We start from the raw sequence: 22,042 nt of genomic DNA on the forward strand, positions 1-22,042 counted from the left end.
CCCGCAATTGTGGCCGTGATAGGAAACAAGTACCTAAAAAAGTATTGGAGTAGGGAGCCTCTCTGCCAGATGATATAAGCATGTTGTAGCTGATGGGCTATATTTCACAAATTATCCAGAGAGGGATCAGGCATACACAACACAGAAGCAATCCTTTCATATTTTATTATTCAACAGTTTGGTCTATTAATGGGCCTTTTGCAATTGTAGAGTTGGACAATCTCACACATCGGGGCATATTTATCAATTACTGTATTTTAGACCGGATAACTCATTTTTCATCACCGCTGTTCGATGCAATAAGAAATGATCTACTGTCCAAAGGAATCAAAAGTCACACAAGGAGACAGTGGCATCAAAATAGTGATGGGCATCAGAAGCCCGTCATCAAATGATGGCTGGGCATCCACCATTGAATCGTTCGATGTGATGATAACTGACCGATGCATCAAAAGAATTTGATAGAAAAAAAATTCATATGATTTATGCATACCTCTGAACTTCTTTGGAGGCCAAGGTGGTACAGAGTGATGCGCGTCGAAAATTTCTGGGATGTGGCCTAAATAAAGTGGCCTATACTTGCAGCTCCCCGTGAGGCCACGCCCCGTTTTGACGCTATGGGGGCATGACCCAGAGGCTCTGTGAGCCTCTAGCCATGCCCCCTGGCTGCGGGAATAGATGCTGTGCGTGCGCAGCAGCCGACAGTGGGACTCCCAACAGCCCCCCTTCGCCGCGGGACACTGCCGGCCACAGGTGGGATGCAGGAACACTGCCGGCCACGGGAGGGACGCAGGAATGTCCCCCAAAAACCGGGACATTCGGGGGACAGGGGGTGCAGCTGCTAGGGGTGTGGTATAGGATGCCGACAGTCATTAGCCCGACGTCGGGAACCCGACTGGCCGAACTCAGACAGCATGGCGAGCGCAACAAAGCCCCTTCGGGCACTGTGGCTCGCTACGCTCACCACCTATTCTATTCTCCCTCTATGGGGGTCGTGGACCCCCACGAGGGGGCATAGCCGGTGGCCGTCGGGAACCCGTCTGTCTGTGTTTTAACATTCAGGATCCCGATGTCGGGTAAATGCTTGTCGGGATCCCGTCTGACACCCGTTGCTAGTTATATTGCAAATAGATCATCCCTGCCTGGTTCCAAAGAAGAGTAATAAATAAAGCATCATGCTGCTCTCTTTAAAATGTATCTGCTATTTCTATTTGTGTCCTATTTTTTACTGTCACGCCCTATGCAGAGTCAAGTCTCATAGAGATCACTGGAGGGCAAACTATGGTCATGTATTCAACAAGTAGTTACTAGTTACAGCAGTAAGCCCCAACCAACATGGCTGCGAAAAGCATCCATCAGGCAGTGACGTCATCGGTCTGCGCCAGCCCGGAAACTGCCAAGCAAGGCAGGGACGGAGTTCTCCACGTGAACTGAGCAGGAACGGGGTCTTGAGGTGAGCGCCGGGGTCCCCTATATGCTGGAATGGGAGCCGGCTCCGTTTGTCTGTATAGAGGGAGCAGGGACTGTGGCTGTACTATAGCGAGGTGCACTGACGGCACTCCTGGTGCCTGATCTGCAGCATGATGATGTAAAAAATAGGCTGACGTTTGCGTATAATCCTGAAGGGCTCCTATAGCTGTATAAATGCATTTAGCAATGTTTGTTTACACCACCCTGTTTTGTGCACATCGTGCTTTGTGTAGTCCCAAAAATTCAATTCCAATAAAAAATTCATGTCGACCAGATGTTGACCATAGCAATGTCGACCTTTTGACTGTCAGCCTAGACTGTGGGGTATATTCAATGTGGGTGGCAAACTATATGGCAAACAGTGCATATAGCTCGCCGTCAGAGTATTCAACGGGCTCACCATTGACTCCTTGCCTGTTCCCTAAGACGATCCTCGCCAAAAACGAGCCATACAAACCCCCTTACCGGTGGCATTGAACATACCCTATAATCAGCCATCTCATCTTAATACCAAGTTACATTACCTCTCTTGATTCAACAGCTCATAAACCCCAAGGACTGGTCACAAAACTGTATAAACCTTCAGCTCTTTCCCAGTGCCCATGTGTATTTTGTTTTCTGTCGGTATTGGTGCGGCACCAATTGAAGATATCAGTGGCTGGTGAACGATATTGATCATACACACTAAACAATATCATTCCGTGACATTACTGGGACCCCGCTTAACATACGGCCCATTGGCTACACACATATAGTGTGTGTGTGTATATATATATATATATATATATATATATATATATATATATATATATATATATATATATATATTATGTGGAAACCATCTGTTTTGGGGAGAAAAATGCTGGGTGTGCCGAGCTTGCTTAGGAGAGGGTTTGTGACTTCGGCTTTAGCCAGGATATTCATCACAGTGCCGAGTAATGGGCCCCATACATCAGGAAATTAATTGTGACAATCCTCCGTTCTGGAGATGATTGTCACAATTAATCTCTAATGTGTGAGCTGCCCCTTTTGGTGATCCCAATCAAAAATGAATAGGGATCGCCAATCGATTGCTGAATCAGGTTTTTACACATGTTTAAAAATCTGGTTTTATTGGAGTTTCATTTTTGTATGTGTGGGCATTCTAAGTCTCTGGCTACACAGCGCCTATGATGACTTGTGCCCTATGTAAAAATAATTTAATTGTGGGCCTGTTACAGGTTTTGGACATATCTGCACAGGTGTGAACAGATGTGCACCCGTGCACATGAATGCACAAGGCTGAATTTCACTGGAGTAGGTTGGTGGCATAACTGATGTCTGGCTGGCTGTGAGTTTGCAGCCAAGCAATCAGGTCTGAATTACCTCCCACAGTTCAGATCATACGCAGATCACCTGGCATCAGAGATGTATGTAACCCATAAGGTTTGTGTGCATCTCTGAATAAAGGCCCATACACAGTGGCGCAACTACAGAGGGTGCAGCTGCTATGGGGCACAAACCTTTGGGGGGCCCGAATGCCCAGCAGGCAGTCTCCTGCACCCTTTTTATTTGTTTTTCCATAGTGCGGTGCGGACAAAGGCTCCCGTGTCTCCCTTCATTGCTCACATGAGATTGGCGGCTGCCATAGCCGCTTGCAGTAGGCTTTAGCCCCTGAGCACAAGACACCCAGAGCGCATGAGATCAGTGGCTGCCTGAGCCGTTTGCAGGAGGCTGGAGCCCCTGGACTCAGGACACCTGACCCAGCACGCAGGAGATTGGTGGCTGCTTGCAGGAGGCTGGATCTCCAGCACACAGACAGTGACACGCAGCGTGCTGCACAGGAGGTCAGCAACTGCCTGTGCGTCTTGGAAGAGACTAAGGTTACCTATGTACAAAGAAGTACCACTGCCGTATTCCGTGAACGGTGAGCCCCAACTATCCATCCTCTCTACCTTCCCTCTTATCCCCTCTGCCTCGCCTCCCCCCTCTCTTTCTCCTCCTCACCTCACTTCCTCTTCACAGGAGCCCCTGCACACAGGAGACCCGGCACACCTCACCCCCAACACTCTCTTCTTTTTCTCCCCCACCCTGTCTCTTTCCATTTTTGCTCTCTTCCCTTTCTCTCTCCTTTTATCTCCCCTGCTCTCTTTCACCTGCTGTCTCTCTCTCTCTCCCCCCACCCCCTGCTCTTCTTTCTCTCAACTCTCTCTTACTCCCTCTCCGTCACCCCTCTCTCTCTTTATATCTCTATCTGCCTAGTCTCTTTTTCTTGTCTCTCTCCACCACTCCTCTCTTCCTTCACTTCCCCACTCTCTCTTTCCGCTCACTCTCTGACAGTCTCTTTCTCTACCTAAAACCTTCTCTCTCCCACTCCCTGTCTCTCTCCCTGTTTCCCTCTCTCCCTTTCTTGACAATGGAGGGGGGCCCTTACAAAAGTTTGCTATGGGGCCCACACAGTTGTAGTTACGCCCCTGCCCATACACCTTTTGAGCTGAAAGCAGATTGCTTTTACCGCCCAGTGTGTATAGCCCGAGGATGAGCGCTAATGCGTGCTCCTGCATCATCGCCGGCCACCGCTGCTCATCTGCTGGTACTACCAACAGAGGGGATGGCTTTTCATAGCGTCCTGCTATGGAAAACCATCCACACCTGCAAAAATCAACCAGTGTGTATGCACTGAGCGATTCTTCAGCCCAGCGATTTTCACCATCATCGCTGTGCATTCATGCTGTGCAAAAACACCCAGTGTGTATGCACCTTAAGGTCCAGTCACTGTGAAGCAATGCCCTGCTCTCCTACGGGCATCTCCAGGTTGGAATTCTACAGTTCACAGAATGTATATTCTACAAACGTGGTCATTTATTGGCATTAACTAGTTCTCACATGAAAGCAGTGCGTTGGGGATTTCATGTATGCTTACTCAGGGGTAAAGGATAATGCACTGTTGTCTCTACTGCTAACAATTACCTGTTGTGCATTCTAGGTACTGACATAGCGAAGACATCACCGACTTCAGTTTTCAACCATGGGTAAAAAAGGAAAAGTTGGGAAGAGCCGCAAGGATAAATTCTATCATCTGGCCAAAGAGACGGGTAAGCCAAGTATTTCCATAACGAATATAAATATTATATTGGTTGAGTATCCCTTATCCGAAACGCTCGGGACCACAAGTATTTTGGATAAGGGATTATCGGGGCTTTCAAAATATATATATTTTTTTCATACTTGCCTGGTCCCCTGGCGGTGCCTCTACGTCAACGGTATCCCCTGGTGTCCACAGCAGCCTTTGGATTCCTCCACATCCCCGGTCCCAAGGACACATTACACGGGTGTGCCAGTGACATCACCAGCACACCTGCATAGTGCAACCTTGGGAACGGGGATGCCAGACTGAAAACACAAATATTCTGAAAGTGTACGATTTTTGGATATGGGATATCCAGATAAGGGATGCTTAACCTGTACCAATATTACATTTTTCATACATTGATTTTCTTCCTCTATAACCAAAGGTGTTGATCACAAAAAATGATCTGACAGATGAATATTATGTAATTTTTAGATGTGCCAGGTGGAATTCTTCACTAGTTTGGCCCCTATATGGCGCAGTTGTCCTCTTGAATATGGCGTTTGCCTGCATATAGAGGAATCTGTTATATATACATACATACACTACTGGTCCGATGTTTTCCAGTGTTTATTGAATTGTACGCAAGATCATTTCTCTGGGTGATGTGGAATTAAAGCGTAGAAGTAATAAACAATTGGAGATAAACACAATGGGATTTATTTACTAAGACGGCAGTTTTGTTGAAGATGCGTTGTTGCCCATACCAACCAATCCGAATTTGGGAAGGTCCCGGGCAGCTCACGGGGGGTCGGGTATGACTTCTCCCCTCAGAGAAGTCGCATAGCGTATGGGGACATTAAGACTTACTTGATATTAGAATCCTTTGTTAGCACGCGGCTTTGCCTGTGCGTTTTATTTGACTTTATATCCAATTGATGTTCTCTATATTTGCAGGGTACCGCTCTCGTTCCGCTTTTAAGCTCATTCAACTTAACAGAAAATTTCAGTTCCTGCAGAGAGCTCGCGCACTGGTTGATCTCTGCGCTGCCCCTGGTGGGTGGTAAGTGGTTTGCATATTCTATAAATGGGTTATACCTCTGCCTATCTGGGGAGCGCTGCCAGGCTGTGGGGCTAAGAGGGGATTGCAAAGTGCAGGCCCTTAATGGCTAACAAACTAGAGCAGCCATAACATTAAGTCATAAGCTCTGTCATATTTGTATCTTCGTCCTGTACATTGTCCTTCAGCAGCACGCCTATGGGGGCAGGCAGCTCAAACGTCTTTAAGTAAAACAAAAATTTATATTCCAAGTTCATTATTAGGAAGCCATAATGAACATAACAGCCCATCTTACTTTGGGGGGGCCCCAGATATATCCATATATGGGGCCCCAAGACTTATGTTGCCAGCCCTGATTATAGTATCCCGTTTGCTGCCACGTGACTGGTAATGGACACTAATAGAAGAAGGAGGTGGTGGTGCTCCTGCTGGAGGAGAGAGTTCCCTCCCCTCATCTCCCTATTGGCTCCATCTCCCTGTGTTGGTGGTCCTGCTTTTACTGCTATAGATCTTCTGGTGTCCCGGAGGTAAAAACCAAGAGGGATTAGAGGAGACTTCCTGTCACTTCTGCCCTCATTGAAGCTGACGTGACATGATGTGAAAGCAGGTGGATTAGCGGCCATTTCGTCAATCCACCTGGATTTCGGCAGGTTGGAACATTTTGACCTGCCAAAAAAACCCAGCTTGAATAGATCGGAATACTTTCTGATCTATTCATGTCGAAAACTGATGTCTTTTCGGCAAGTCGGCAGTTTCGACATCAATTGAATATTTGCCTATGATTTGCATTGGATGCATTTGTGCAATTCTTCCACAGCAAAGTTTTCATAGATTTAATTACATATATAAAAAAATACGTTTGTATGCAAAGATCTTCCACAACTCTCAAGTTAAAGCTGTCTAATCTTCATTCTGTTGTATTGAAAAACGTAGCTATAAGACCACAAAATGACAAATACTAAAACCAAAATATTTTTGGTTGTGTATGATCTCGATGGGCGAGGAGCAATAAAGTAAAAAATCTAGTCCAAAATAGCGTAACACCGCCATGCGTGTTATGAGTAAAGAAGCCGGTAGCGCTGGAGAATTATCTAAATTCTAGAATGAATATTATTCCTGCGTTTTACATACTGACCTTTTTCCAAACCTTCCCACTTATAGAAGTCAGGACCCAGTATACAGCCCTCCATTACCTGGCTGTACCGAGCTTGACCAGAGCAAGTCAATTAATCTCTAGGATTTACCCAGAAGCCTCGTCAGACAAATAATAGCCACTTTTCTATGTAATAAAGATCATGATGCCATTGTTTATAGTATATGTGATTTCTTTACAACCATTACAGATCCCTGCTGTCTAAATCACAAGAGCTTGGCAACTGTAGGCAAGGGATTATCTACTATCTGGGTATTGTCACCTCAAATGTGACCGTGTCCGGATTTCTTTGATTCAGTCTAAACTGAAGTTACTGTGTCAGATAACTGGTCCGGGGGGTGCTGGGAGGTAATCTTCCAGCAGCCTCTGTGCTCAGCGCACCCAGTGTGTCCTTTGCTCATGAATCCAGAGGGGCCCAGCTTTGTATTACAGTGTTGTTAGGGTTAGGCTGGGTTAGTGCCTTGGTCATACGTGAAGTCTTCTCTCACATCTGCTTGGGAGGACAGAACACTGGGAAACTCCCCTATTCTCTTCTCTATTCCAGGCTCCAGGTCTCCTCCAAGTTTATGCCGGTCTCCAGTCTTATAATTGGTAAGTGGAAATATGGAGCAGATGTGTCCGTTGTGGTTTTTTTTTTTTTTTTTAGGTGATATTTCCTCCAGGGATCCAACAATGATTATTAGTGATATGATTGTATTGTCTTTCTCTCAGGGATTGATCTGGTGCCTATTAAACCCATTCCCAATGTCGTGACTATAGTGGAGGATATAACCAGCGATTCCTGCAAACAGGTGAGTACATGACACATTTTCAAGACCTAAAAAACACAGAGAATGTAAACACAAATCCCTATAGACCTCCTGCCACAGTGTGATGTCGTTTCTGTCAGTTTCACGTTTATTAACCCTTTTAATGCCAACATCTCTGTGAGAGATGCACAAAATATCTGCTAAAAATGCCGGCGTCGCTCACATTTGTCATATACATTCAAATAAAAAATGTTGTGTAAAAAAAGATTATATTTCCTATATAAGGTAAGATGAATACAAATGTTTGCTTTGACAATTTTCACACCTATTTTGACAAATTCACTTGGCACTCAAAGGGTTAATGGTGTTCCTGTTGTCACCTGTAAGCCATATTGTACTGTTATAGAAGTGTTCACAGTAAAATAGCTGCGGCTGTTAATGCAATCTGGCTGTCCCGTGATCTGTGCAAATCACATTAAAATGAACAAATACCACTTTGCGCTCTCCTACTGTGATGTAAGTGGTGTAAAGAATGAATGCGTATGCATAAGACAGTACCTTATGGCATCCTAGACAAAGGTCATTCACTGAGGAAACGCGATCCCTAGGAGAGTGGACATCTCATCCACTTCTGCAGCACGACGTCCGCTCTGGCACACTGAATTGAGCGCAGATACCTACATAAGTATCGGATCACATTAAAGACTTACAAACCTGAGGTGTAATATACGGTGGCTGCGTTCCCTGTGTTCTGTGCGAGGCCATGTTTTCCTATCTCCATTCATTTCCTTGTTATACCTCTTAATAGGCATTGAAGAGGCAGCTGCAGACCTGGAAGGCAGATGTGGTGTTGAATGACGGAGCCCCGAATGTGGGAGCCAACTGGTCGCATGATGCCTTCTCACAAGGTTGTACTCACGTCTAATATAAGCATTTGCTGTATTCCCATAACTGTTTTCTCTTGCAGCTGTATTTCTCTTGCAGCTGTATTTCTCTTGCAGCTGTATTTCTCTTGCAGCTGTATTTCTCTTGCAGCTGTATTTCTCTCGCAGCTGTATTTCTCTCGCAGCTGTATTTCTCTCGCAGCTGTGTTTCTCTCGCAGCTGTGTTTCTCTCGCAGCTGTGTTTCTCTCGCAGCTGTATTTCTCTCGCAGCTGTGTTTCTCTCGCAGCTGTGTTTCTAATACACTACATTGATTTTTATATCTTTTATGTTGCACGCCCTATGAAAAACTCCATATTATGGTGCATCTCTTTTTTTATTCTTCTTTCCCTGATCTATCTTTCTGTCCTTCTATTGGGTGTTCCACATGCCCCTATCCTGACCTTGTCTGTCTGTATTCCAGTGAGCCTGTCTCTTATGGCTCTCCGTCTGGCCTGTGACTGTCTCTCAAGAGGAGGTTGGTTCATTACAAAGATCTTCCGCTCTGCTGATTATCAATCCCTACTTTGGATCCTGAAGAACTTCTTTAAGAAAGTGAGCTCCACAAAGCCGCAGGCGTCTCGTAGCGAGAGTGCTGAGATCTTCGTGGTGTGTCAGGGTGAGTGGAGAATACGTTCAGTGTGTGTCATCTAGATTTCTCTGGGTAGTTACCTGGATTAGCACGAGTTAAACTGTTACTGACGTGATAATAAATGAATGCATCTTAACACTTGTTCCTTTATTAATAAAAATGTCACTTGTTCTGAGGAGACTGTTCACACCGCGCACAGGTGCAGTGTCTTCAATGCCGGCGCTTGAAGGTGACAACGTTTCCAAACGCTGGGAAATCTGCTTCAGGCTGAGGGCAAGGCCAGCACCCGAGAAAGCTGCTGAGCTCCCTCTGTCTGCATAGCAGGGCTACATGCACCCCCTCTCCCATCCTCTGGGTCTGGAGGTATGGGCTCACCCACATTGATGTAAACTGGTCCCACGTCAGACGACCGGGGTTACCCCGTTTTCCCTGCCCCGGAACACAGGTCTCCCCCATGTTCAACCGTAAATTTCCTTGGTTGGATTGGTGTCCACAATGCTGACTATTGTAGAACTGACACTTACATAACTCTCCACCTAGATATACATATTAGATCTGTTAAACACTCATTTATTTCTTTTTGCACTATTTTTGTAGGATATTTGGCTCCTGATAAGATAGACAGTCGGTTTTTCGATCCTAAATTTGCTTTCAAGAATGTAGATAGTCCTGTGCAAACCGTCTCCCAGCTAATATCGCATAAGAAGCCCAAGGTTGGTTACAAACGTTAATGCTTTCTCTTTAATTTGCCTTGTTCTGTATACGGGGATTGCTGGGATGCAGTCTCGGGATCCCCCGAATCATTTCTAGATTCGGATTAAGAGAGATGGGGCTTCTACTCTGTTTTCCCTGTTCTACCTAAATTACTTTTACCCATGCCTGCTGCCTCTCATCTGCTCTCCTGTGCTCGCTGCTGTCCCTCCCCTCGCTCTCCTCTGCTCTCGCTGCTGTCCCTCCCCTCGCCCTCCTCTGCTCATGCTGCTGTCCCTCCCCTCGACCTCCTCTGCTCTCGCTGCTGTCCCTCCCCTCGCTCTCCTCTGCTCTCGCTGCTGTCCCTCCCCTCGCTCTCCTCTGCTCTCGCTGCTGTCCCTCCCCTCGCCCTCCTCTGCTCTCGCTGCTGTCCCTCCCCTCGCTTCTCCTCTGCTCTCGCTGCTGTCCCTCCCCTCGCTTCTCCTGTGCTCTCGCTGCTGTCCCTCCCCTCGCCCTCCTCTGCTCTCGCTGCTGTCCCTCCCCTCGCCCTCCTCTGCTCTCGCTGCTGTCCCTCCCCTCGCCCTCCTCTGCTCTCGGTGCTGTCCCTCCCCTCGCTCTCCTCTGCTCTCGCTGCTGTCCCTCCTCTGCTCTCGCTGCTGTCCCTCCCCTCGCTTCTCCTGTGCTCTCGCTGCTGTCCCTCCCCTCGCTTCTCCTGTGCTCTCGCTGCTGTCCCTCCCCTCGCTTCTCTTGTGCTCTCGCTGCTGTCCCTCCCCTCGCTTCTCCTGTGCTCTCGCTGCTCTCCCTCCCCTCGCTCTCCTGTGCTCTTGCTGCTGTCCCTCCCCTCGCCCTCCTCTGCTCTCGCTGCTGTCCCTCCCCTCGCCCTCCTCTGCTCTAGCTGCTGTCCCTCCCCTCGCCCTCCTCTGCTCTCGGTGCTGTCCCTCCCCTCGCCCTCCTCTGCTCTCGGTGCTGTCCCTCCCCTCGCTCTCCTCTGCTCTCGCTGCTGTCCCTCCTCTGCTCTCGCTGCTGTCCCTCCCCTCGCTTCTCCTGTGCTCTCGCTGCTGTCCCTCCCCTCGCTTCTCCTGTGCTCTCGCTGCTGTCCCTCCCCTCGCCCTCCTCTGCTCTCGCTGCTGTCCCTCCCCTCGCTCTCCTCTGCTCTCGCTGCTGTCCCTCCTCTGCTCTCGCTGCTGTCCCTCCCCTCGCTTCTCCTCTGCTCTCGCTGCTGTCCCTCCCCTCGCTTCCCCTGTGCTCTCGCTGCTGTCCCTCACCTCGCTTCTCCTGTGCTCTCACTGCTGTCCCTCCCTTCTCCTGTGCTCTCGCTGCTCTCCCTCCCCTCGCTCTCCTGTGCTCTCGCTGCTGTCCCTCCCCTCGCTCTCCTGTGCTCTCGCTGCTGTCCCTCCCCTCGCTTCTCCTGTGCTCTCGCTGCTGTCCCTCCCCTCGCCCTCCTCTGCTCTCGCTGCTGTCCCTCCTCTGCTCTCGCTGCTGTCCCTCCCCTCGCTTCTCCTGTGCTCTCGCTGCTGTCCCTCCCCTCGCTTCTCCTGTGCTCTCGCTGCTGTCCCTCCCCTCGCCCTCCTCTGCTCTCGCTGCTGTCCCTCCCCTCGCTCTCCTCTGCTCTCGCTGCTGTCCCTCCTCTGCTCTCGCTGCTGTCCCTCCCCTCGCTTCTCCTCTGCTCTCGCTGCTGTCCCTCCCCTCGCTTCCCCTGTGCTCTCGCTGCTGTCCCTCCCCTCGCTTCTCCTGTGCTCTCGCTGCTGTCCCTCCCTTCTCCTGTGCTCTCGCTGCTCTCCCTCCCCTCGCTCTCCTGTGCTCTCGCTGCTGTCCCTCCCCTCGCTCTCCTGTGCTCTCGCTGCTGTCCCTCCCCTCGCTTCTCCTGTGCTCTCGCTGCTGTCCCTCCCCTCGCTTCTCCTGTGCTCTCGCTGCTGTCCCTCCTCTGCTCTCGCTGCTGTCCCTCCCCTCGCTTCTCCTGTGCTCTCGCTGCTGTCCCTCCCCTCGCTTCTCCTGTGCTCTCGCTGCTGTCCCTCCCCTTGCCCTCCTCTGCTCTCGCTGCTCTCCCTCCCCTCGCTCTCCTCTGCTCTCGCTGCTGTCCCTCCTCTGCTCTCGCTGCTGTCCCTCCCCTCGCTTCTCCTCTGCTCTCGCTGCTGTCCCTCCCCTCGCTTCCCCTGTGCTCTCGCTGCTGTCCCTCCCCTCGCTTCTCCTGTGCTCTCGCTGCTGTCCCTCCCTTCTCCTGTGCTCTCGCTGCTGTCCCTCCCCTCGCTCTCCTGTGCTCTCGCTGCTGTCCCTCCCCTCGCTTCTCCTGTGCTCTCGCTGCTGTCCCTCCCCTTGCCCTCCTCTGCTCTCGCTGCTGTCCCTCCCCTCGCTTCTCCTGTGCTCTCGCTGCTGTCCCTCCCCTCGCTTCTCCTGTGCTCTCGCTGCTGTCCCTCCCCTTGCCCTCCTCTGCTCTCGCTGCTCTCCCTCCCCTCGCTTCTCCTGTGCTCTCCTTCTATTGCAAAACATATTCAGGACTTCTTTTCCTAATTATTTCCTTGCCCTTCTTTGTATAAACTATCTTGCATACAGTTCTCCCTTGCAGTGATCTCCCCATATCCGCTCTCTTTCCTGTGACTACTGTTGCTTTTAATAGGAAACTAATTGTTTTGAATAAAGAACCTCTTTAACCGTTCTCCCTCAATATCACTGTCTCTTTCACAGGCGGAAGGATACACGGAGGGGTCTCTTTATCAGCGAGCCTCGGCGGTTGATTTCATAAAATCTCCAAACCCTGTGGACTTTCTCTCCAAGATCAGCGAGGTAGGAGAACGAGTTGTTAGTTGTAAATCCTGGCCACGGATACAGAGCATAGAATTACTGGCAGTGGACTGACATTGTCTTTGTTTTTGGGGGAGAATAACAATGGATTGCCTTTTAGCCCTGTCGTATGTTTCCAGATTGTCATAGATAATCCGGAATTTGAGAGACATTCAGCCACCACCGCTGATCTCAGAGAATGCTGCAAAGATATCAAGGTGTTGGGGCGTAAGGAGCTGAGGTACGTGTAGCCCGTTTCTCACCGTTGAGCGTACGGCCCTTTTAGCAACGGCTTCTGATAAACGCTCTTGCACATTGCAGGTCGCTCTTGAACTGGAGATCCAAATTACGGAGACATGTCGCGCGGAAACTGAAAGAAGAATCCAAAGCAACAGTGGGGGAGATAAAGTGAGGCCTTCCCGCCTTTTTCCTGTTTGTGTTCTTGTTACTGTATGGCTTGTCAGGCTCTGTCTCTTCAGTGGTGGCGGTCTTTTTTGAATATACTTGTGGCCATTGAAGGCTGTCACTTTTTAACCCGTCTGTCTGTTGTGTTTATTTCCAGCCTCAGCTCTGATGAAGAGAAGGAGGGTTCCGAGGCGGAAGAGCAGGCGGAGGAAGATGAGAATGAGACGCTGGACAGAAAGCTGACAGAAGTGAAGGCCGAAGAGCTGGCAACGCTCAAACGGTCAGCCAGGGATATAGAAGCATATTCCGTATGTTATAAGTAAAACCCGGCCTGGACTGGTCTCTGTCTAAACTACTAAATCTCACCGGCAGGAAGAAGAAGCAGTTGCTGAAAGCGCAGCGCAAACAGAGGTTAAGGATGGAGCTGAAGATGGATCTTCCAGGGGTTTCCATTGCTGATGACGGAGACACTGGCATGTTTTCCCTAAAAACAATTGGCAAAAATGATGTGAGCATTCCCTTCATGATTGTTCTCTGTTACCAGTGATCACCAGAGCAGAGCAACAGGTGTTCCCTGAGTAGATGCCATGCGCAGTGCAGGGAGCGAGCTAACAATTGGGAGGTATTGATTTAGGGGGCAATCTTGTAAAAAGCAAGTGTTGTACTTCTCAACCAATCAGATTCTCTCATTTTAATGAATGTACTAGTTTTTGTTTTTCCGGATTGCCTGAGGTTTTAGCCTCTGCCTTAGTGGAATGGTTCCTGTAACTGTTGTCTACCAGAATATGTACTTCATCCCCAAGTAGCACTGCTTGGAGTCTTGCATATAGTGTACTGGGTTTATAGCAGAGGTCTATCAGGGTTCTAGATCACTCCAGCACGGTGGTAGATACAAGCCAAGAGTGGTATATTGAATACATGGAACACTTAATCATCCAATCCATGATGGAGGAGGTGTCCAATGAGACCGCAGGGCTAGGCACAGATCATCAAAATGTCCACTGATTGATATTAAAGTCCTCTGAGAACACAGGGTCCCAGGTACATAACATCCCTAATAATCCAATATTAGGGGTTCCACAGCAGATCCCTTAGCCTAGGGTAAATGAAGCTCGCCCCTGCCCCCACAATAGCGCCTTTCCCCTCCCCATGGAAATGCCCTGCCCAGGGAAGCTACAAAATGTCCAGATTGTTGGGTTCTCTGCAAAATCCAATCCCCACTAACCCCTGTAAGGGTCATTTCTCAGGTGACCTTGTGCTCTCCTGGCTGTCTTGCATAGCACACTGTTAAGCCCCGTACACACTACACCAGTGACCAGTAACTGTTAAGCCCCGTACACACTACACCAGTGACCAGTAACTGTTAAGCCCCGTACAACACACACCAATTAAGATTTTAAAATTGCTAAGGCACACATAAGACCCCCCCACAGGAAAAAAACGAATCGGTTTGCCTCCATGTGAAGAAACGGTACTTGTGTAATAGCACGGCGCCCGTTCCGTAGTTAGCGTAGCGTCCCTGTCAGGGCCAGCGTAGTCAGTCAGAAGGAGCGTAGTGTTCCCATGGCCAGCGTAGTCAGCGTCCCTGTCAGATATGTGTTCCTGAAACACCCCCACTATCCACGGCAGCCTGAAGAGTGGCGAGCGGACGCGTTACGCCACCCCCCCCCCCGACCTGTTCATGCCACCACTATCCACGTCGGCTGCGCTCGCCACACTTTATAAGATCGACTCTACGCCGACATGGATATTGGGGGTATGCGCTCACCACGCTTCGGGCTGGCGTGGATAGTGGGGGTTTCAAAGCGAGGCTCTCCCTGAAGCGGAAACGGGCAGGGTTGCCGTACCCTGCCTCAATAATACTGAGGCGTAGGAGCACCTTCGTCTTAGACAGATGGAGCGCCTCTCCGCCGGCGCCCGCATGATCCCCTGTCCGCCAGTGCAGGGGATCTGGCGGTTACCGGCGCTGTGTGAGATGCGCTCACTAGGCTTGCCATGGACGCTGGGGACAGAGCCGGGCTGCCGCGGAGTCACTACGCTATGTACGATAGGCAGCCGTTGGGCTACGCTGACAGCATAGCTTATCCTACGCTGAAGACGTAGCGTAGCCGGGCGCCGTGCTATTACAGAAGTACCGAAGAATCAATCTCTCTGTTCCCCTTAGATAACAAAAATAAAATACCTTGGCTCTCACATGAAAACAAGAGTCCGGTGAATACGAGTTGAACTGGCGGTGGCTGTAAACTGGTGCGGACATCTCTAGCTCTGGTGGCACACTTGAACAGCGCAGGGCACATTAGTGTGCCACGGCACAGTGGTTGAAATGGGATGTGCTACTAGGCGATCTAATAATCGATATTGCTCATTTTGGTACTCCTGAGTAGGGATGCCAATCCCGGTATTGACATCTCTATGCGGCACACACACGCTGAGCAGGGGCACCCTCCCCCCCACTATGACCCCCCTGCTCATTTCCTTACATGAGCGGGCAGACAGCGGCGGTGGTTGCAGAGCGGGAGGGCGGGCGGCTGAAGCTGCAGGACTCAGAGGTGTGCGGTCATTGATGCTGGAGCGGATATGGGTGGTGCGGCCTGCGCAGCATGATGGTCAGAGGTCACGCTGTGTAGGCAGCACTGCCCATACCTGCTGCAGTCCAGGGATTGGGAACACCGTGGCAGCCCCGTCAGATGCTGCCCGGCAAAAGATGTGCGCATGCGCAGCTAATCCTGGGATTGAAAGGTCCAATCCCGGGATTCAAATCCCGATCCCGGGATTGTCCACCCTACTCCTGAGCCATTTTCATTCATTATACTGCCCACCTCCAACCACAAACAATGTGCACTCCCCTCCCGGCATCTATAAGTGTGTATGCACTAGCAGCCCGCTGGGTTCTACTGTGCGGTCTTTCTCTCCCTTCGGTGCTGTGGTGCGATATACATAAATGTGATGGTAAAAGCTGATTCTTCGTTTTTGTGATTTGTTATTTTTAATTTCCACTCTTTCAGCTGTTGCAGACGTTGGTCCAAGGGGACATGTCCATTGCAGACGCCCTTGTGTCAGACCATGGCCATGATGACGGAGATATCTTCCTCCCCGATGACGAGAGCATGGACGAGGATGAAATCTCGCTCGCCAGTGACCTCGATGACGAGGATATGTACGAGCTGAGAGAGCAGGAAAAGAAGTTGCAGCACAAAAGGCAAGCTGGGCCGCTAGCTTCTGAGACTTCTTATCCAGGGGGAGATCTACCGTAGATTAGCGAGAGATAAAGTGCCAATCAAACAGCCTATACAATGGCAGAAGCTGGGTGGTGGGTTCTTTATCTTGTCTCCGAGATTTGCTGCCCGCAGTCTGTATAACTTATTGGGTCTCTCTTCTTCAGGGATCCAGCTCCGGTTCCGAGTGCAGCCGCTGATGAGGAGGTGTCCAATCCTCTGATAATAACTCTGGAAAACAAATCAGAGCGTGAACAAATAGACAAAAACCTGTGGTTTGGAAAGGTGGGTCCGATATTGATCTTGTGATGGCGCGTGTGCCGCTGTGGAGGGGATCAGGGTGCCGCTCTAGCAGTGGTCCGACTAAAAACGCTTGTTCCTAAAGGCTGCTCCCCTAGGGTCCAGCTGCTGGATAATCTGATGGGTCCCGATAGCCCCCTTGCTGGGTAGATCGGGGGGGAATAAGGACGTCGGTGACATTGTATTGAGATTCGGTCTAATCTTTGTTTCAGGGCATCTTCTCCTCTGTGCTACATTCTGATGCAGATGAGGAGATGGAAATTAAGCAGACCAAGATTTTACAGGAGACCAAAATAGGTAAGCCGGAAAGGGATGGCACATGGGAAAATGTTAAGGCCCCCATACACTTAGGTGACTTCTACAATGGGGCAAATTAAGATTTTTTTTTTTCACGGCACCCCTAAGCCAAAAGTGTCATTTTATTTATACAGTTAAGTAATTTGTGTTTTTATATGTTATGTGCAATTATGTGGTGAGATAAAGGATTATCTGCTTTTTGTCCACGTAAATTCTGACTGGAAGTGACAAACGTTGGTTTTGCCTACCCCCTGGACCATAAATAATTTGAGTTGTTCATGGTTTAATACACCCCTGCAAGTATCCTAAAGGCACCCCAGGGTGCCACAGCTTGGGAATCACTGTATTAACACTTGTTTGTCACAGTTATTGATGTGACAGAGTCGGGGTCCTCCGGCTTGGCCACGACGCATGAGTCATGCGGCCTTATCACCCCCTGGACCCGGCATTGATGTGAAGGTCCCTGGTCCAATTAAAGCTTTTTGTGGGTCTGTTGCATGGTTAAGGGAGTTGGCTAGGAAATGTCAACATATAGGCCAGGCCTGGGGATGGCTCTCCAGCTGTGTGTGAAGTCCCAGGATGCCGTGCCACAGTTTTAGCACTGCTTCATAGCAATGTAGCAAGGCATGCTGGGACTTGTAATTTCACAACAGTTGGAGAGCCACAGGTTTCCTACTGTGGACATTGATAACATGGCAACATACCGTCTTGGTGGGTTTTGAACAGCTGATCTTTTTAGTTGAACCATTTCCACCATTTTGCCCCTACTGTCATTTTACAGGTCTAAAGCCAGGGGAGAAAAAGGGGAAGTCCAAGAAAAATGAGAAAACCGTCCAATCAGCCCAAAGCACAGATGAAACTATATCCGAAAATATCCCCAAACAATCATCAGCTGGTCCTGCAGGCACGGATGTGTCTAACCGGCCAGCAGCAGCCATGGACTCCAGCGACTCTGACAGTGACAGCAGCGAGGATGAGACGTAAGTCAGCCAGAGAATGTATGCGCTGAATAGTAAATGTTGTGGTCATGTTACAATGTCCGGCCTTTTTCTTCCAGGGATATTAAAGCTATGAAGCGAAAAAGAGGAAAAAAAACAGATGATGAGAAAGACGACTTTGAAGTGGTTCCAGTAGAACGGCCAGGTCTGTGGTCTTTTATGTATTCATATTATCCTAACCCAGGCAGTGATTGGTACTCAGGCTTTCCAGTGTAGTCCCGCAGCAAAGGCCGAGAAATCTGTATCAGAAGACGCAGACAGTACGGACCGGGGAGGTGGCGGCGGGGAGCTCCTTCGGAATGGGGCGCGCTAGCTACTCGTGCGCTCCCTTCAGACGGCTGCGGGGCCTGGTGATAGAACCTCCAACCCCTGCCACCATGCGAGTGGCTCCATCTGTAAATATCTGAATCAGGCCGTTGCTTCACTGTCAAATTCTTCATCGTACGTACATAGTCGCATTTTGTCGCAACTTATGTTCTGTCTTTGCAGTAAAGCGATCTCGTGTTTTGGACCCAGAAGGTCTTTGTCTCGGAACAATCATTGCAACATCTAAGAAAGCTACTCGGGATCTGATAGACAAGTCTTTTAACAAGTTAGTACTCTTGTGACTGAGCCCTCGGAATGTGCGATGTTGCCCGGTACAAGCTACTTCATCCTCATTTCCCATCCACTTTTATTAGGCGTGCCTTCAATGACAATGACGATGAGCTCCCAGACTGGTTTTCTTCAGAGGAACGGAAACACCGGAACGTGCAGATTCCTGTAGACAAACAAACGATGGACGAATATCGCAAGAGGCAGCAGGAGCTCAATGCTCGGCCCATCAAGAAAGTGGCAGAAGCAAAGGCCCGGAAACGTAGAAGGGTGAGGCCTTGTGTTGGGGGGGAGCGGGGGGGTTCTGGGAGTGAGGAGAATAGATAGAATCAGCGGTGTGAGAAGTGAAGAAAACATAAGCTTACGTTATAGGTTGGTTCTTCCTTTTCCCTATAGCATTCCTCATTCTTATTTTTCATTGTATGTCCTTGTTACTGTGCCTTATGTATTTTGGACACTTGCACCCATTCTGGACGGACACTGCGTGATGTGACTGTGGGGTGAGGGGCCGACAGGAGTGCAGGCACTAAAGGGTTAACCCTAGGTTTCAGAACAACACGAGTTTGAAATGTCATTGTATTTGCAGACATAGGGCCCGATTCGGATTCAATCGCTGTTGTACGAATTTGCACATCAAATGGTTATCGAATGACTGCGCACATGTACTATAAGTATTGCGCATGCATGCGGGGAAATAGCGACAGGAAAAGCATATGGAATGTAATCCCAAATCCCCCCCCCCTGCAGTTTGAATTATTTGGCGGCTATAACCGGCCATTTTCAGGGAGTGACAGGAAAAAACCAACACATGCGTGCCAAAGCATTTTAAGGGAGGTTCTATGACCCCAGGTGACTGGTAGGGTCAGCCTTACATTTGTAAAGACTGGGAAAACCAGTCATGGTTCGGGAATCAGCAAACATACGGAGAGACTTTTATAATATACCCTTGAACTCTGAGGGAAACCCAACTAACTGTCCCCCGCACCCCGTCCGCATCCATACACAGAACTATACAGCATATCAATGTGAGGTAAGGGATGCACCAGCTGCCATTTTCCTGTGGCTATGGTGTTTCCTGCAGACCTAGTTTAGCACCTGGTTTTCTCCTAGCAGGAAATACTCTGTATGTAATACACGGTCATTGTTGGAGTGTTCAGCAAGGGTTTAAGATGGTCAAAACAGAGCTGTAACTTGTGGCTTTTTTTTGTCTGTCTGTCCTGTAGGATCTTGTAGCCTTCTCTGTTACAGGTTCAGGTTATGTGTACTGTATATATGTGTCACTTTATCTGACTTTAATTGTATTTTAATTTGGTTTCTGCAGATGTTAAAAAAGATGGAACAAGCCAAGAAAAAGGCAGAAAACGTAGTCAACACCATTGATATCTCCGAGAGAGAGAAAACCGCTCAGCTGCGCGGGTAAGTGGCTCATCCGCAGTGTGGAGAGACCCAGAGATACGTTAGAGCGATGCATCGCATCTGCCATACGTTATAGGATGGCGCCGCGGTATTGTCCCATTGCACGTGCAGCACATTGAATAGGACAATTCAGTGTATGACGTCCGGGAACAGTGGATCCAGGGGTACATGTGGTGCAATATAGTCTGATCCGTATTGAAACCATGGGTAAAATGTAATAGGATGAGAGATTAAGAAAGTGAGAGAGAAATCCTGCTACTTTTTTCATTTGCTGGCCGCTGCTAATTCGCTCAGGTCTGAATTGCCCCCAATAATACAGTAAATAATGGCCTGAGCATCGGGGAGTAGTGTATGCGCCCCTGACCTCGTTCTTTCTCTCTCCCGGCAGTATATATAAGAAAGCCGGCCTGGGGAAAGAGAAGCGCCAAGTTACCATTGTGGTAGCCAAGAAAGGTGCCGGACGGAAAGTTCGTCGCCCAGCTGGAGTCAAAGGCCAGTTCAAGGTTGTGGACGGGAGGATGAAGAAGGACATCCGAGGACAGCGCAGGAAAAAGTAGTCCCGGGAAGCCTGTGTTACATAAACTCTCACTTCATGTGCCTAATGTACAGATACCAAATCCAGTTATGTATCCCATTCGGGCAGATCCCCCCCCCAGCGGCTGCATCTGCGGATTGCTGTGGTCTGTGCATAAAGAGGATCCTTCCAGCACCTCGGAGGACTTTGGTTTGTGTCACTGAGCTTGTCAATGAAGAGGGCCGAGTTGGACTGCTTCCATTTCTTACATTAATAATTAATTTTAAGAATAAATGTAAGAATATATTTGTGTGGCTTTTTCTCTGACATGAAGGCTTATACTGAGATTTGTCGGACCTAGAACCAGCCCTAACCAATTTGGTGACCTAGGAAAGTTGTCGTCCCCAGCAAGTAACGCCACCGCCCCTCTGCTTAACAGCACATGGTTGTAACAAGAGAAAAATGGGACCGGTTTAGAGGAAAAGCCCTTATACCCCCCCTCATTGTTTAGGCCAGTGGTGTAACCTGTGAGAGTGGGGCCCAGGTGTAAAAATATAATTTGGGCCCCCTACCCCAACCCAAGAAGTCATTGTTGGCCTGGCCAGCAATGAGCCCCGTATTCCTCAGGGGCCCCTGTGCAATGCACCAGTGGTTGTTCTGCCTCTGCTTTAGGGCACCGCACCCCAGGCCCCTCCCTTTCCTCACACTGCACAGTCAACACTTATCACTCAAAGTATAGGGTGACAGCTTACTGACCTAAGAGGAACAGGCAGCCGCGACCGCCCCGCTTTCCCTGGCTCCTTGTTGTGTATAGCAGGACTTGGTGGCTGCAGTCAGAACTGTGACTCACAAGATCTGCAAAGGCCCATGGGAGGAGCTGATGTGGCTGGGCATGCGTGACAGCCTTACCGTGGCCATTGTACCTGTAGTACTGAACAAAGCAGAAGCTCATTCTTACTGCTGACTGACAAGAGCTGAGCTCCGATGGCATAGAAGCCTTTGTATCTGTGTGCCAATCTGATGCCGGCCTTAGGCATTATAGGTACATGTCTAGAGGTATCCCAAGCCTATGCCTAGGGCTGAGTCTGGTTTAGGGATGGCCATCGATCATAGATGATTTGAATTCATCGATGGTTTATGGCCGATGTCGAATGCATTTGCCATCGATGGGGGAGAACCAGATGATTTACCATTGATGGCACAGCAAAACCAATGTTTTGTTTTTTTCAAGGTGCCGAAACACAGCATAGTTCTGCCTCCCAACAACCCTGAAGTCCCACCCCCATGATTTGATTGGCCAAAGAAAATGGATGATCATTGATAGGTAAAACCATCGATGGTCATCCATCACGTAGTTTGATACTATCGATGGCTGGTTGCAGTATCGCAATTGATGGCGACTGCACCTATAGCCATCCCTAGTCTGGTTAGACTAGCCTCCCTAAATGCGCTGTCATTCACCCATTGTAATTTGTCAGAATGTTATTATATACAGCATTCCCAAAACTATAACACAGGCCAATGACTTCCACACACACCCCAAAACACCCAATTTCACAGAAAGTCTGGTCCAGCCATGTTCCCTGACCCCGAATAGGCTTATGCTAAGGTACAAGAACTTGCATCTGCTCCTGCGCTGTATGTAAAAGTCATCATTTCCATCCATGCACAGAGATCTGACTCCGATCAGCCCCACACTGTGTCCACCTACTGGTGAGGTTAGGAAATGCATTGTCTTATTGTCATGCCCGTATGTATGGGCTGCATTGAGCAGCGTCCAACCACATATACTGGTCCTCCGTCGTATGGATGAGGAAAGACAGTGTTTGTGTAAGAAGAAT

The 22,042-nt window shown here is 49.2% G+C and overlaps 1 protein-coding gene across 1 annotated transcript; it reads left to right on the top strand.

Annotated features, from left to right (window-relative positions):
• The first annotated feature begins 1,329 nt into the window (after positions 1-1,329).
• On the top strand, positions 1,330-20,507 carry FTSJ3 (FtsJ RNA 2'-O-methyltransferase 3). The gene is made up of 22 exons (XM_083146061.1): positions 1,330-1,453; positions 4,436-4,544; positions 5,477-5,582; positions 7,277-7,323; positions 7,444-7,523; positions 8,290-8,389; positions 8,827-9,021; positions 9,592-9,707; positions 12,367-12,465; positions 12,603-12,703; positions 12,784-12,870; positions 13,025-13,147; positions 13,240-13,375; positions 15,873-16,066; positions 16,250-16,367; positions 16,595-16,679; positions 17,461-17,659; positions 17,737-17,822; positions 18,167-18,269; positions 18,358-18,541; positions 19,593-19,687; positions 20,076-20,507. The coding sequence occupies exons 2-22, from the start codon at positions 4,478-4,480 to the stop codon at positions 20,242-20,244; spliced, it is 2,490 nt and encodes an 829-aa protein (XP_083002187.1). The 5' UTR covers positions 1,330-1,453; positions 4,436-4,477; the 3' UTR covers positions 20,245-20,507.
• Positions 20,508-22,042: the final 1,535 nt, after the last annotated feature.

Source organism: Crinia signifera, chromosome 6, assembly GCF_055691185.1.
Source record: "Crinia signifera chromosome 6, ASM5569118v1, whole genome shotgun sequence".
In the NCBI taxonomy this organism is placed as follows: Eukaryota; Metazoa; Chordata; class Amphibia; order Anura; family Myobatrachidae; genus Crinia; species Crinia signifera.